The sequence below is a fragment of the Thermobia domestica genome, chromosome 11 (genome assembly GCF_964235325.1).
Source record: "Thermobia domestica chromosome 11, izTheDome1.hap1.1, whole genome shotgun sequence".
Classification (NCBI taxonomy): domain Eukaryota; kingdom Metazoa; phylum Arthropoda; class Insecta; order Zygentoma; family Lepismatidae; genus Thermobia; species Thermobia domestica.
Genome location: NC_137464.1, coordinates 127,586,090 through 127,601,647, shown reverse-complemented (window position 1 = coordinate 127,601,647; position 15,558 = coordinate 127,586,090). Strand labels below are relative to the sequence as shown.

The window sequence follows — 15,558 nt, the reverse complement described above, 5'->3', positions numbered from 1 at the left end:
CAATACTTACAGTGTACCCGTAAAAATGTAATAAAGAAATAATGGCCACGTTTTATAAATTTTCAATCAGAACTGGACAATCTACGCAAAATTTGCAATCGATCAGTAAAAACGTCATCTTTCTAGAGCCTGTAGTTTTCAAGATCTCATTGTTGAAAGGATTGACGACAAACATATACACGTCCACAAATGTATAGTTTAAAAGAACTCCAAAGATGACAGCACAATTCATTTGCATTGATTTTGGAGAAGACATTAAAATACATAAACTTTATAAAAAGATCTACTTAAATAATTTATTTAAAGTACACATACTTTAAAATATGTGTCTTTGTTAAACGTGAAATCTCAAATAACCGTAAATCAAAGGTTTGAAATCAAAAGTTAGAGGTTGGAGCTCAGGCGCTTTTATTGCTATTGAAGCATTTTAATAGATAGATAAATAGATAGATACAATTTCTTGTATTCAACCGCATAAGCTTTAAAAGGTAATACAAGAAAACCACACAGTTCTGACTATTATTATTATTATTATTATTATTATTATTATTATTATTATTATTATTATTATTATTATTATCCATCTCCTCTGTTCCAATGGCTAGTGCACTTGTCTTTGGTGCATGGAGTCCCTGTTCGATTCGCGGTGCGAGTGCCTTGAAAACTTTGAATGTATTACGGTGGTCCAGATTTCACCTTAGACTGTAGATCCAAGTCTCGTATAGCCTCGGCGCTCAAATCAACGCTAAACTCCAAATCAATCAATTAACCAACGCTTATAATTTATAACCATGCGTCACCCCTAGAGTTTGTATTCTTCTACTCAGGAAGAAACGTTTCAGGACGGACCTCCTACAACAACTATTCCACTTTATCATGAAAAATTATCTAAAAGCTCTAGCAGTGTTGTACAAACTCCTTCCTTAGTTGACCATTTAATACTTTTCACTTGATATGCAAAAAGTAAAAGGGTGGGCTCATGCGGAACAGTTCTATTGGACCCATGGGCTGTGTGAGGGTAAAGCTTCGCACACTTTCTTAATTTCGGCACATAGTGGAGGTGATATAGTCAGAACCATACACCACCCGCCTTCACTTACCACCCAGGTTGCCCTAGGTACTTATTTCACAAGCTTGTGTGATCCTTACAGTGGCATTGTGACAAGGGTAACATGAGGAAAAATTCCCGTCTCCGCCGGATATCACGTTTCTGAGGAAGAGAAAAGAATTATTTGAATTTATATTTAAATTTAACATGCAACGTTGTGCCGTCCCCGCTGATCTAATGACTATGGCATGTGTCTTTGGTGAACGTGGTCTCGGTTTCGATTCCTTGAGAATCCAAAAAATGAATTTCACTTTCATTAATCATCCGTCTCCTTTAGTCTAAAATGCATAGCCGTGTAACACTAAATTAAGGAGTTCCATTTTTCCAACACCCAATACTGCAACCTGAATATTTAACATTAGTTCTTCCTATTGTTCTTTAATAGATATGTTTAATGAGTATGTAGATATAAAAATAATTTATCAAAAAAATTCCACAAACCTACAGCAATCAAATTTTATATATACTATTTTACTATTTTTTGTTTCAAATAAAATATTCATTCAAAAAATAATAATTATTGATCTTGTACATAAAGAATCATTCAAACACTATTTCAAGCAAAAAACAAAATTATATTACTACTGGGTATATTTTATACATATTCTAGATGTGAGTGGAAAATTCATGTTTCGTATCCTTCACCTGGAAGTATGCTATGGGTCAGTGGTGGTCCACGGACTACTTTTTGAAAAACAATTCTATAAATTGATAGTAAATTTGAAAATTGTTAAGATACTGCGGTGTTACTACTTATTCAACTATCGGAGAATTTTAAAAATAATAGTTACGATCTATAATAATAATAATAATAATAATAATAATAATAATAATAATAATAATAATAATAATAATAATAATAATTGTTAGTTACTTGTTAATGTCTTTTCTTTTTATTTCTGCGGCAATAACGTAGCTTGACGTTATACTTCTTTGAACCATCTCTTAATACTTTTCGACATAATGAATATCTAATATTATTTCTGTCTTCTATGAAGAAATACAAATCCTTCCAAGAGGGATTTAATAAACTTGGGATTGGTGACTTGTATTTAACGTAAATAGTCTACCGCACTCAAACTATTTGATATGGTGTCACAAATATCGAAGTGGAAATACCGGCGTTTATTCATAACAACTTCTGACTGCTTGCAAGAGTAAATCGACTCAGTGGATTTCGCGGACGAGCAACCCTGAGGAAAAACGGTATCAAATAGATTAATGGAACCAATGTTTTATTTTAAGTCTTATTACATACAAAAGTGTTTTCATGCCTTAAGCATTGGTAAGCCCCTGATATTGAGCACCCTTTAGTGTTCTTCAATCTTTCAAGTAGAATAATAAATGAACAAATAATACTCGTAGTAATAATTTGATATATTTCAAATTACATTTAAGTGTGTTAGCCTTGTATAGGGTGTCCAATATACAATGCAACCCGGAGTTTGGAATAGTAGAACTTTTGAACCTGAAGAGATACACAAATAATGATTATATCTAGAGATGCAAGGGCTCGAAAAAACCCGTTTTTTTAATAAAAAAACTCGGTTTTTTCTGCTTCGCTTTTTTGCTTGGGAAATTTTGGGCTTTTTTGAAAATTTTGCTTTAAACTGATAATGCAGACTTTGCTTCGCTTCTCTACAACAAAAAACTCATTTAATTAGTGGTTAATGCAGATAATAATATGAAACCTCGAAAATAAACCATGAATTTCAAAAAGATTTTTTAAAAATTCTGAACATTTTTACATCATGAATTCCAAAGGATTAACCAATATATGTAATAATATTTTAGCCTCTTATATACAATAAGTACTTAAAAATGATACATAAATAACTAGCAAAATTGTATGAAGTATTTTTACTTCAAAATATCACACACCCTCTTTTTGAAGCAAAATAAAGAAAAATCATGAGAGAAATATGCACATCAAGAGCTTCGTTTCGGGTAGCTGTGTACATTCTTGAAATTTTTCAGTTAAGTTTTAACTTTCATATACATTGTATGAATATTTCGAAAAAAAAATCACTGATTAATCACAAACGTAATAATCTGTTACCACCTATCAGGTGCTTTGGATCTGCAAAATCTGTAAAGCTCCAAATTCTGTAATGCACTGACTGTTCCTTAAGCTTGTTCAGAATCGGGAAAGTATCGAATTTCCTGCTCATGGATCATATACGTAATAGACAGTTCATCTGAGCGTATGGTTTCCTAGGCTGTAGAATATATAACCACCATCACGGTTTACCCAGTCTGAAGGTTTCTGAATTTTTAGCAAGAAAATTCAACATATCGTTACGATTTTTTTTTTTACCAAAAAGAAAAACTATGGAATACATTTAAAAAGAGTGGAAGAATCAATCACTGTTCCAATTCACAAGAAAGGAGACAAAATTGATTGTAATAATTATCTAGGCATTTCTCAACATTCTATTAATAAGATTGACCCCATACGCAGATGAAATTACTGGAGATTATCAGTGTGTATTTGGTTAAAATCGATTAGATATTTACCATTCGACAAATACTCGAAAAGAAATGGGAATATATTACCCAGTACATCGACTGTTTATTGATTTTAGAAAGGCTTAATGTTACAACTCGGTTAGGGGGAAACATTGTACAACATTCTTACAGAATTTGGAATACCGAAAAAGCTAGATTTACTAAGTGCTTAAATGAATCCCAGAGTAAAGTCCAAGGAGAAAATTGCGAGCTTCCACGTCGAGATTGGCCGAAACAAGGATATGCGTTATTGCCGTTATTATTCAGCTTTGTTCCGGAGTACGCTATAAGAAAAATTAAAGATAGGAACCAGGGCCTAGAGTTGAATGGTGTTCACCAGGTTATGGTGTATGCTGATGATGTAAATCTAATAGGAGAACAATCGAAAGAAATGCAGAGGCTTTATTAAACGCTTGCAGGGATATGAGTAAATGAGGAGAAATCTAAATACAAGGAAGTTCACAAGGATCGTAATATGGCAAATTATGAGTGCGTTAAAATATCAATTAATACTTTCGACACAGTGGATACTTTCAAATATCTTGAATCAGTATTACCAGACCAAAATCATACCCACAAAGAAATTAAATGTCGACTGGAATCAGGAAATTCTTGTTATTATTCAGTTCAAAATATTTTGTCGTCGCGAATTCTGTCAAGGAATTTAAAGCTTAAAATATATAAAATGATAATCATGCCTGTTATGCTTTATGGTTGTAAAACATGGTCGTTTACGCTGAGGGAAGAACGCAGACTGGAATTATTTGAGAATAAAAGTCTGAGACGAATATTTCGACCCAAGAGGAACGGGAATGGGGAATGGCGGAAACTTCATAAGGAGGAACTATATAATTTATACGGTTTACCAAACATCGTTAGAGTCATCAAGTCTAGGAGGCTCAGGTGGGCAGGTCATGTAGCCATAATGGAAGAAAGTAGGAACGCTTTCAAAGTTTTAACTGGAAATCCAATCGGGAAACGTCCATTAGGAAAACCTAGCCCCAGATGAGAGGACAGTATTAAGATGAATACAGCAGAAATAGGAATACAGAGTAGAAACTGGATTGAATTGGATAAGGACAGAAGTCAATGGAGAGCTTTTGTGGCCAAAGAGAAAGAGAGAGAGAGAATACATTTAAGTTAAGCACAACAAACATGAGTGAGTGGTTAGCTTTTGCGCTTCTATCGTGAAGTCCGGGATTCAACCCCGCATTCGACCATTTTGACAAAAGTTTTCTTAATCCCATCTGTGAATGTAGAGGTAGTGCGTGTACTGTGTGTCCTGGCCGACTTCCTTTCTAATCGTTTTTAAATCTTTGTTATTAGTAATTACCAGTAGTGATGGATTTGCAAAGAGGGTTAGGGGTGGGGATGTCTTTCCGATTGGAGCCTCTACCCCGAAATTACGGAATTTCTAAAACAAACTAAATATTAGTTTTGTCTTTACTCATAAACTTCAAGCTGTCCTCAAATAAAAAAAGGGAATTTTTAGGAAAACTAAGCATTAATAAAAAAAGCCCCTCCCAAAATACTTTTCTAAATCCGCCACTGATTATTAGTATAAAATGGTCTTCAAGGTTGTATCTGAAAGATTATAGCTGAATATACAAACGAAACGAAATATTTGTTATGCCTGTACTCATAAACTTAAGCTCCTCTTAAATAAAAGTTATGAATTTTTTTAAAAAACGAACGTTATTCAGAAAAAACCCTCCCAAATATTTTTCTAAATCCGATACTGATTATTTCTATCAAATGGTATTCAAGGTTGTGTCCGGAAGATTATTGTTAAATCATTGCACAGCTACAGTATAACGGAAATGTGGAAGTACGCTCTGATGGATATATTGAAAAACATAAGTTTCATTATGTGCTAGAAGCTAGGGTTCTAAGCTCCAAGATATGAAACACGGATAACTAAAAAGAAATGATCTAGAGAAGAAAAAAATGTCGATGATTCAGAAGTTAAAATAAGGTTAAACAGCTTCTAAAATTGCCCTCAAATACTACGTACTTTATGTTTACTTTAATTCATAAACCATGTGCTCCATCCATCATGATGGTGAATTCGAGAGCGAAATATGGCATTCAGGTCATGAAAGCTTATTTAACTTGAGAGTATGCTATAAGAAAGCTATTTAAACAGAAAAATCATGAAAATGAAAAAAGCCAAAATTTCCAAAATTCTCGTTTTCTTCCTAAAAAAGCCGGCTTTTTATGTGCAAAAAACCATCGATTGAAAAAAGCCGGCTTTTTTGCATCTCTAGTTATACCAAAATGAAGCTTTGTTCATGCATATATTTTTAAACTAGGAAGCAACGGTTGAAGTACACTAGAAACCACACAATGTTGTCAGATGTAACCGAAGGTATAACTCTTTTTTTTTTTTTTTTTTTTTTTTTTTTGCAAAACATGTAAATTGACTAATAATTCATACGTATGGATGTTCTGTCGTTAATTTTCAGTTTGTTTAGTTGGAGTAGCTTGGAAACTATGGAGTAGAAAAAAGAATTTTTAATTTACACCGATAACTAATCGGATGAGGCCCCTGTAAGGGGGAGCTAAGGAAATCGTAGTTTTCATAAATTAACACTGTGAATTGGCAATATTGCTGATGTTTCAGTGCATCAAAAGATGTGTTAAGAATCTGTCTACATTATGCAATTCCTGAAAACAACGAAAAAGAAACTTTGAAATTATCATGATAAAACTTGTACTTACATACACCCGGCAATACTGCTATTAAGTTCTATGGGGCTGGTTAAAGCAAGAGGTACACAAGAACAATTCTCGAACTATACAAGACTTGGAAACGAACATTCGCAGTGACATTGAAAACATTAACACTTCTACTCTTCGTAAAGTTGCTTCCAACATGGTGAAACGAGTGAACCAGTCTTTAAATCAAAACAGGGGCATTTCCAGCATCGCTATTGATCTGAAAACGCGTTTCATGATAGTATCAGTGTTGCCGGGTGCATTTAAGTACAAGTTTTATCATGATAATTTCAAAGTTTCTTTTTCATTGTTTTCAGGAATTGCGTAATGTAGACAGATCCTTCACACACCTTTTGATGCATTGAAACATCAGCAATCTTGCCAATTCAGAGTATTAATTTATGAAAACTACGATTTCCTTAGTTCCCCTTTACAGAGGCCTCATCTGGTTAGTTATTGGTGTAAATGAAAAATTCTTTTTTCTGTTCCATAGTTTCCAAGCTACTCCAACTAAACAAACTGAAAATTAACGACAGAACATCCATACGTATGAGTTATAAGTAGAGATGCAAAAAAGCCGGCTTTTTTGAATCGATGGTTTTTTTCACATAAAAAGCCGGCTTTTTTGGGAAAAAAACGAGAATTTTGGAAATTTTGGCTTTTTTCAACTTCATGATTTTTCTATCTAAATAGCTTTCTTATAGTATATTCTATAGTTAGATAAGAATTTCATGACCTGAATGTGATATTTCGCTCTGAAATTCACCATCAAGATGGATGGAGCACATGTTTTACGAATTAAAGCTAACATGAAGAATGTAGTATTTGAGGGTAATTTTAGAGGCTATTTAACTTTATTTTAACTTTTGAGTTATCGACATTTTTTTCTTCTTTAGTTTGTCATCCGTGTTTCATTTCTAAGAGCTTTTAGTACTCTAGCTTCTAGCGCAAAAGTTAAACTTGCCCGTTTTTCTATTTATCCGTCAAAGCGTACGTTTTCCAATATATCCGTCAAACCGTACTTCCACATTTCTGTTATACTGTAGCTGTGAAGTGATTTAGCAATAATTTTCCGGACACAACCTTGAATACCAATTTATACAAATAATCAGTAGCGGATTTAGAAAAGTACTTTAGGAGGGGTTTTTCTGATTGTTTCGTTTCCTAAAAAGTCCTAATTTTATTTGGGAAGTGCTTGAAGTTTATGAGTACAGGCATAACTAATATTTCGTTTCGTTTATATGTTTAGCAATAATCTTCCGGATACAACTTTAAAAATCATTTTATACTGAGAATCAGTGGCGGATTTAGAAAAGTATTTTGGGAAGGGTTTCTTACTAATGTTTAGTTTTTTTTAAACATTCGTAATTTTTATTTGACGGGAGCTTAAAGTTTATGAGTAAAGGCATAAATAATAGATATTTCGTTTGTTGCAGACATTCCGTAACTTTGGGGAACGGGCTTCAGTCCGAAAGACCGCCCCCCCTAACCTTCGCAAAACCGTCACTGCTGGTAATTAGTAATAATAACTATTTAAAAACAATAAGAAAGGAAGTCGGCCAACTCACAGTATACGCACTATTTCTACATTCACAGATGGAATAAAGAAAAGCTTTGTCAGAATGGTCGAATGCTGGTTGAATCCCGGACTTCCCGATAGAAGCTCAAAAGCTTATCACTCAGTCATGTTTGTTGTGCAGTTGTATTTAGCTTAACTTAAATATATTCCGTAGTCTTTTTTTGGGGGGGGAGAGGGAGTTCCGTAATGATATATTGAATCCCTCTTGTTAAAAATTTAGAAAACTTGAGGATTGGGTAAACTGTGATGGTGGTTCTATAAAACTTAACTGTAGAATTTCAAGAATATACAGAACCAAAAGCTCTAGATGTGCAGCCTTTAAGTGTATCATATAAATCTAAGTATTTCTCTTATGTTTTATTTTAATTTTATTTTGTTTCAAAAAGAGGGCATGGAATATTTTGAAGTAAAAATACTACATACTATTTTGCTAGTTATTTGTGTATTCTTTAAAAAGAAGTGTTTACTTTTAGGGTTGGCTGGTTTACACCAACTTTTTTTTTAATAACTGGTTTAAACCACAAAAATAAAAAGAATGAAAAATGCGAATCGTGTGAACTTCATGGTGACGTTTCTAGATATCAAACCACCTGCAATAGTTTTATTTCCCTTTCACCTTTTAATCAAGGTGTCCCATGTTCAATTCTCGGTCGACCCACAAACCTTCTTTCATGCGTAACCCAAGTAGCGGTTCGGATGTCAGTTTAAGCGAAAGTCCTCTCCTTGATAACCTCGGTATTTCGTAAGGATGTTAAGCCTAAATATACGAAACAAACCAAATTGTATATTTCTGCATGCCTAAGTGCGTGTTGTTTTATAAAGAAGCCAATATTGCTTAAATATATTGATAGAAATTGGCAAAATTTATCGATTGCCTACGTAGCTTCCAACATTAGCTTGGATTGGACTTTCAATGATATCTACGTACCGGTACTAAATTTGTAATTTAATACCTCAGTTTTAGCGTACTGATTATGGTACGTTGACCTTTAAATTTTACATGCAAAGCAATAACAGGATTTTCCCGTTATTGTCTTACATTTCAAGTAATGACGGGATTTTCCCAATGGCTAGGGCGGGAGATTCTCAACTTAAGAAATTTACTGACCGCACTTCTTTAAGTTTATGGGAGTTCTTCCGCCAAACCCCGCTGTTGCATAATAACATCAAGGCGAAACAAACTTATTTCTGTGAATATGTAATATAAATACATAAAGCAAAAAATCTAAGTCAAAAAAGCCTGGTTTAAACCAAAAAAGCCTGGTTTAAACATCCCCCAAAAAACGGGTTTTTGGCATTTTCAAAAACAACCACGGTTCTTGCCAACTCTGCTTACTTTTGTATATAGGAGGTTAAAAAATTCTTATTATATACATTGGTTAATCCTGTTGAATTCATAATGTAAATATGTTGAAGAAAAATTGTTTGAAATATTTTTTCGAAATTCATAGTTTATTTTCGATGTTTTATATTATTATCAGCATCAACCACTAATTAAATGATTTTTTGTGTTATAGAGAAGCGATACAAAGTCTGTTTTATCAATTTAAAGCAGTATTTTGAAAAAAGCCCAAAATTTCCCAAGCAAAAAAGCAAAGCAGAAAAAACCGAGTTTTTTTTTCCAAAAAAGCCGGTTTTTTTCCGAGCCCTTGCATCTCTAGTTATAAGTCAATTTACATGTTTTGAAAAAAAAAAAAAAAAAGATTTACACCTTCGGTTACATCTGGGAACATTGTGGTTCCTAGTGTACTTCAATCGTTGCTATCTAGTTTAAAAATATATGCATGAACAAAGCTTCATTTTGATATAACCATTATTTGTGTATCTCTTCAGGTTCAAAAGCTTTACTATCCCAAACTCAGGATTTGCATTGTATATTGGACACCCTGTAGTATAGTTCATAGCGATGGCAGCCCGCGAATCAAAGACGACCCTCAAATATGTTCATCTTGGCCACGAAAATGTAAGGTTTATTTATTTATTTATTTATTTATTTTTTAATTCTTGCGCAACAGGAAGATTATAGATGTCCATCATAATATACCTGAAGCGAGACTTTCTTTTCACTTCGAAAATATTTTCTTTAACTTTCTGGTTAAACCAAGTCCACTTTGCAAAGTAAGACAGTTGATATCGGGCCGACTTTTAGGAAAAATGAAGATTTTATATAGTTATTTTCAAATGTTTGTAGTTGAGACTCTAATTCCGTAGGCACATGGAACAAGAAGTAAAATACGCAAAAAGGAACAAAGATTAATAAAATCCATGACTTAGGCCAGGCGGGCGCACATAAATTTTTGTTATGAGGGGTCCAAAGCTTGGGGGAGTGCAATACTACAAGATCTTACGTTTATGTTATGGAACAGGTGTTATTCTGCATTCGAAAAGACTAATAAGTAATTGGTAAGTACTGTCACCTATAGTCTCGGAAAAAAATCTTACATCTAGATTGTTTTTAGTATATGAAAAGCGAGAGTACAGATGAAGTGTAAGACCAAATCTTTAGGCTATGAGGCTACATCAATAGCTCTGCTAAAACAGAAAGAAAAAAGAAAGAACTTTTATTAAATGATAAGTTCAAAAACACCTTTACTGATAGCATGTGACTCTCCTAATTTAAATGAGTTTATATCCTCCAGACTGTTCAAAAAATTTAAAAAACATTAAAGTAAATAAACGTATAAAAAACAGAACGAAACCGAATGAAACCTACACTGGCGAGACAAATCGTGACCCACGTGCTAACACTCAATCTTTGGTAATTAATCATTAAAATAAACTTGAAAATAAATATAGATTTAAGACAAACTTCTTAAATAAGGTGGGTAGAAACACCGAGAGGTCATCTCACTCTACAACGTCATATACAAACGTCCTCTGGAATTACAGACGAAGTTCTTCGAAGAGAAGTGGTGATGGAACAGGTGATAATTTTACCACACTACAACATTTGTTGTATGCAGACCTGCAACTAGAGGGGGCCAGGGGGGCCTGTCCCTCTAAACTTTTCATGGCCCCTCCAGGCCTCAATACAAAATGCTATTATTAATACTAAAATCACAATTTAGATATTTGTAAGAGAATTTTTAATGACTTGGCCCCCCTATCTTATTCATGGCCCCCCAAAACTTCTGTGTCTGGTTGCGGGCCTGGTTGTATGTATGTATAACATATGTAAACTAGAAAGCTGTTAGGCCTATGTGGTAATAAGTCGTGCTCTTGAGCTCTTCAAACCGAGTCTAGAGATCAATCTGGTAATTCAATAGCAGACCTCTTTTCTTTTCTGTGTTCTCTGGTCTGCAGCGCATTACAAATTGACCATCACTGGTATAGTTCATTCATTTGCAATTCGAATCTTAAACTGTACCTAGGTATAACTATATCCCGCAGAGAGTATTTAGTGCGATGCGAGAATAAACATAGAATCTGACAAGAATTTCTTGTAATGTAGAGTTCGGAATTTACAGAATATTCACAATAATAATAATAATAATAATAATAATAATAATAATAATAATAATAATAATAATAATAATAATAATAATAATAATAATAATAATAATCCCATATCCTGCATTAAGGATATTTATTTAATGAATCAATAAGGATTCCTGTTAACACTATCTAAATGATAAAGAAAATTAAAAAAAAATATTTTGAGATTGTGATCGACTAAGATTTTGTTTTCTTTTTCACCACGCTTAAACTTGGCGATACATGAACTTGCATTAAATACAAAAGCGTAGCAAACTATAGTCTTTTCAAACCAAATTCTTAATACTATTACCGGTTAATTACGAATCGTGGACGAACATATTGCAAGAAGAGAAACGTCGTTTTTATATGAAGCAACGAAGGGTAATATGTAGAATTATAAATTAGCTTCTATAGTTGATTTCAGTTAGTACTTTTTTCTCAATTGTATTTAACCTTCAGCTTTCGTGATTTTTACGCAGTCTAATGCGTTTATAAATTCGTCCTTCTACATTAGAGGGAAGAAGTCCTAAGACAGCAAGCAATAAAAGCTTTGATAAGATTCCCAGGTTTCACGTTCACAAAAGAGAATCCTCAATTTTCCCTGACCTCAATGTTGTATTAAAATCTAATGTATTTAATGAGAATCAGCAACACAGAACTTTATTGTCATTGGATCACTTCGTTTCTTCTTCATGGTTAGTCTTTTCTTCCCAACCCTTTTTTTATTACTCTAGTTTTCTTGAAGATTATAGATCTGATTATGTTTATCATTTTGTTAGTTCTGAAAGTCAATAAAATAAAAGCAAGTCTCCTATGATAAATAACATTTACGAAAATATTTCATTTATTTGAAAATGTAATTTTTTATTTAAAAAAAAAACTAATATGGGTATCATCTTTGCAATTGTCACTTTTTTTAGTTCCTTCGTGTGTGTTGGGACTGCAATAAGAAAAATAAAATTTAGTTGAAATTCCCAGAATACAAAACGATAATTACATTCAAATAGAATTACTTTTCCTTGTTGCCATCAATCTTTCTAATTAACAAATTAAATATACTAATTTATAATCGCAAAGTGACTTGACACAAGGAGTAACGTAGTCGTCTTTACTATTCAGAAGTTCTGGTGCAAATACTAGAATTGCAAGATTAATTAAAACAGTAATCGGTGATTTCCCAAGACTTATCTCTCCATATCATTATCTATATCAAGACTCTAGTTTTTTGATTCTATAAGATGTTATATTGATTTCTACGTACTAAAGTCTATTATATAATAATTAACGAATGCAAGTGAATATCTATGTAATAAAGTCATAATTACTTAATTCATCTATATGTTGTCCCATCCATATGCTATTCTTTTACTTCAACTCCCTCCTTTCAGTTTTCCATACAATCTTTCGAACCTCAGTGGAATGAAATCGGCAACCCTACCTCTGTTCTACTAACTTTAAGTGGCTCCGCCTAACTACTTTTAGTTAACTGAATGGAACATGCATCAAACAAAATTAGCATACCGACAATGGCGCCCATCAGGGGGGAGCAAAGTGGGGCACTCGCCCCCCTAAGAGAAAATTGTACTTGGGAATATTGAAAACCCAATAGAATTTTTACATTAGTTACAGCAAAATTTGAAATTATATTTGAAACATCGGTTATACTTGCCCCCCTTGGAAACCACAACATGGGCGCCCTTGCATACCGATATTAAAATAGTAGAGGTGTTTGAAATAACATTTTAGGTAATTTAATATTAATGGGAAAGCATTCAACATCTATAAGAAGAAATCCAAGTCGAGGTCAAAATAACTTTATTAGATACGCCTGCAGAAATATAGTATATACCACGCAGGACTCAGAGTGGCTTGTGGGTTCTGACATGCAAATTTGGCCGAAACTGAGCTCAGCAGAACTTATTGCATTATGAATAGGCATTCATAAATAGAACACTCGCGCAAATCCCGGGAGATGAGAGGAATATGTCCTCTCCAATCTTGGAACTGGGAGGGACTGTCTGATTTGAAATTTGTTTTTTTTTTTGGGGGGGGGGAGAAACGTTATGATTTGTGTCTGATTGCCACAAAGGAAAGTGAGATGAAATTGATGCCAGAATAAGCCTCAAATCTGCCCGCCTCCCAATGTTGAAGATAACTCTCCTCCCCTGATCCTCCACAGCATTGTTTCTCAATATCATAAATATTTTAATCATCACTTTAAAAAAAAAAAAAAAAGAGTATGAGAACAGACTTACCCGTCTCCCCCACCAATGTTGAAGACAGATTTGCGCCGCTGAATACGAATATAAGTAAATAAACTTAACGTTACGAGGTATCCGAAGATCAAAAATTGGTTCGTAGATCTATATAGCAAGCAATAATAATAATAATAATAATAATAATAATAATAATAATAATAATAATAATAATAATAATAATAATAATAATAATAATAAAGAAAAGGTTTGTGTCAAAACTGTTATTATCATTCACAAGGGCTATACAGAAGACGTGTATGACATCGAAACATGTTTCTTCTTTCAAAACATTTAAATAAAACAAATTACAGGTTCCCAAACTTCTTGATTGACGACACACTTTACTGAATGCCAACGACGTCGCAACACACTTCTTTGATTGTTCATTAATAATAATGTAAATGATTAATTAAAATATTGTACGTAAGACTATAAGTTTTTAATAAAGTAGTGACTCAATGTAGTAATGAGTCATTGATTGCTGCCGTTGGAAGCGCTGACTGGTGCAATCTGTTTAAAAATTTATTTTAACTAATTGTTAAATGCTTAATGATTTTTAAATTCTAAAATTTTGTGACACACCCTATGGGACTGCGAGACATCGGTTGGGAACCACTGGGTACTAAGGAAGTTCTTTGAAAATAATGTTGCTGAGAAAATAACGAACAGCAGCTAACATAGATTTTGGTTTAACATAGATGTAACTAAACCACAACTTGTTAAAAGAACAAATAATAAAATCGAGAGTTTATGAGTAGTTATATAAAATAGACCTTCGTGATTGGCACTTTTCTTGTCATAAGCATATTAGCAATTCTTTTGTTTTCTATCATTGTATTTACTGTTGGTATTTTTGTTGTAACTATAAACATCAATTTAGTACTTTTTAAATAATGTTGAATTAAATATAATACAATTTTTCTATGAGGTTGAAAGGAGTTGATAAATGACAAGAAAAGGAAAGCTTAACTTCGATATATGAACTCTTTTGTCTGTTAACATCATGCTACGAATACGTTTCCATTTCTCTCAATAATTGCAAGAAATTCGTCGTAGTTAAGTTGTTGTCGATCTCACCTTGTATAGCAGATACACTGTTTCGGTTCTCGGTAGAAGTACACTTCGGTTCTCATGTCGAACTGTATTATTATGTCTCACACAGTCTCAGAACTAGAACTACACAATTATCAAAGTATTAAGAATACGGTTTCAGTGTTCAAATATATAATTTAAAAAAGTCTTACGAATTACTTACATTTGTCTAAATCTAATTCTCTGGCAGCTGCAAGGGCCTCTTCCTTTCTGACTTCATGCTCCAAATAATCTTCTAGTGGCTCAGAATCTTCTTCTTCATATGCCGCCATCAAACAATTTAAATAAAACATAAGTAAAAATGTCACTATACACCCCTGAGCCAGTAAGGTCTTCATTCTAAGATGATTTGTAATTCAAGTCATTGGAACAGCTGAGACGGACACTTAAAACACCGACAAGCCTATTCTCATTGACAGCACATTACGTCAGAGCGATGTGTCTTTGGGGACAGTGTTCATTCAGAGAGCATTGTTAAATTTATTTGAAATTGTCACGGCGGTGTACCACGCGACACTTGGTTCTCTTGCTCCTCGTTCCTTTCTGCTATGAACAAGACTCATCTTCCCCGCCACCCAGCAGTCAGCAAAAGCAACACGCTTCATTCGAAGGAAAAGGGCGTTTCGTAACTTTCACTACAGTTACCATGAAGGTATTGTAGCAAGGACAAAGGACACACTTGTATTTATTTACTTGTGAGTTGAGAGTATGTATATAGCTTGAACACTAATTTCGCAAACTTGTAACTTTCTTCTATCTAAGGAAAGGAAATCGACCCTGAACTTCATTGAAACTGTGCTCTCAAATTTCTATAAAGA

General features: G+C 33.4%; 1 protein-coding gene across 1 annotated transcript in view; it reads right to left on the bottom strand.

Annotated features, from left to right (window-relative positions):
• The window catches only part of LOC145664434 (uncharacterized), a 143,858-nt gene extending 128,538 nt beyond the window's left edge, over nt 1–15,320 (bottom strand). Inside the window, exon 1 of the mRNA XM_081731116.1 lies at nt 14,904–15,320. Within this exon, the coding sequence (XP_081587242.1) occupies nt 14,904–15,078 (175 nt within the window). The 5' untranslated portion in view covers nt 15,079–15,320. The remainder of the gene's footprint in view (nt 1–14,903) is intronic.
• Between the last annotated feature and the right edge of the window lie 238 nt (nt 15,321–15,558).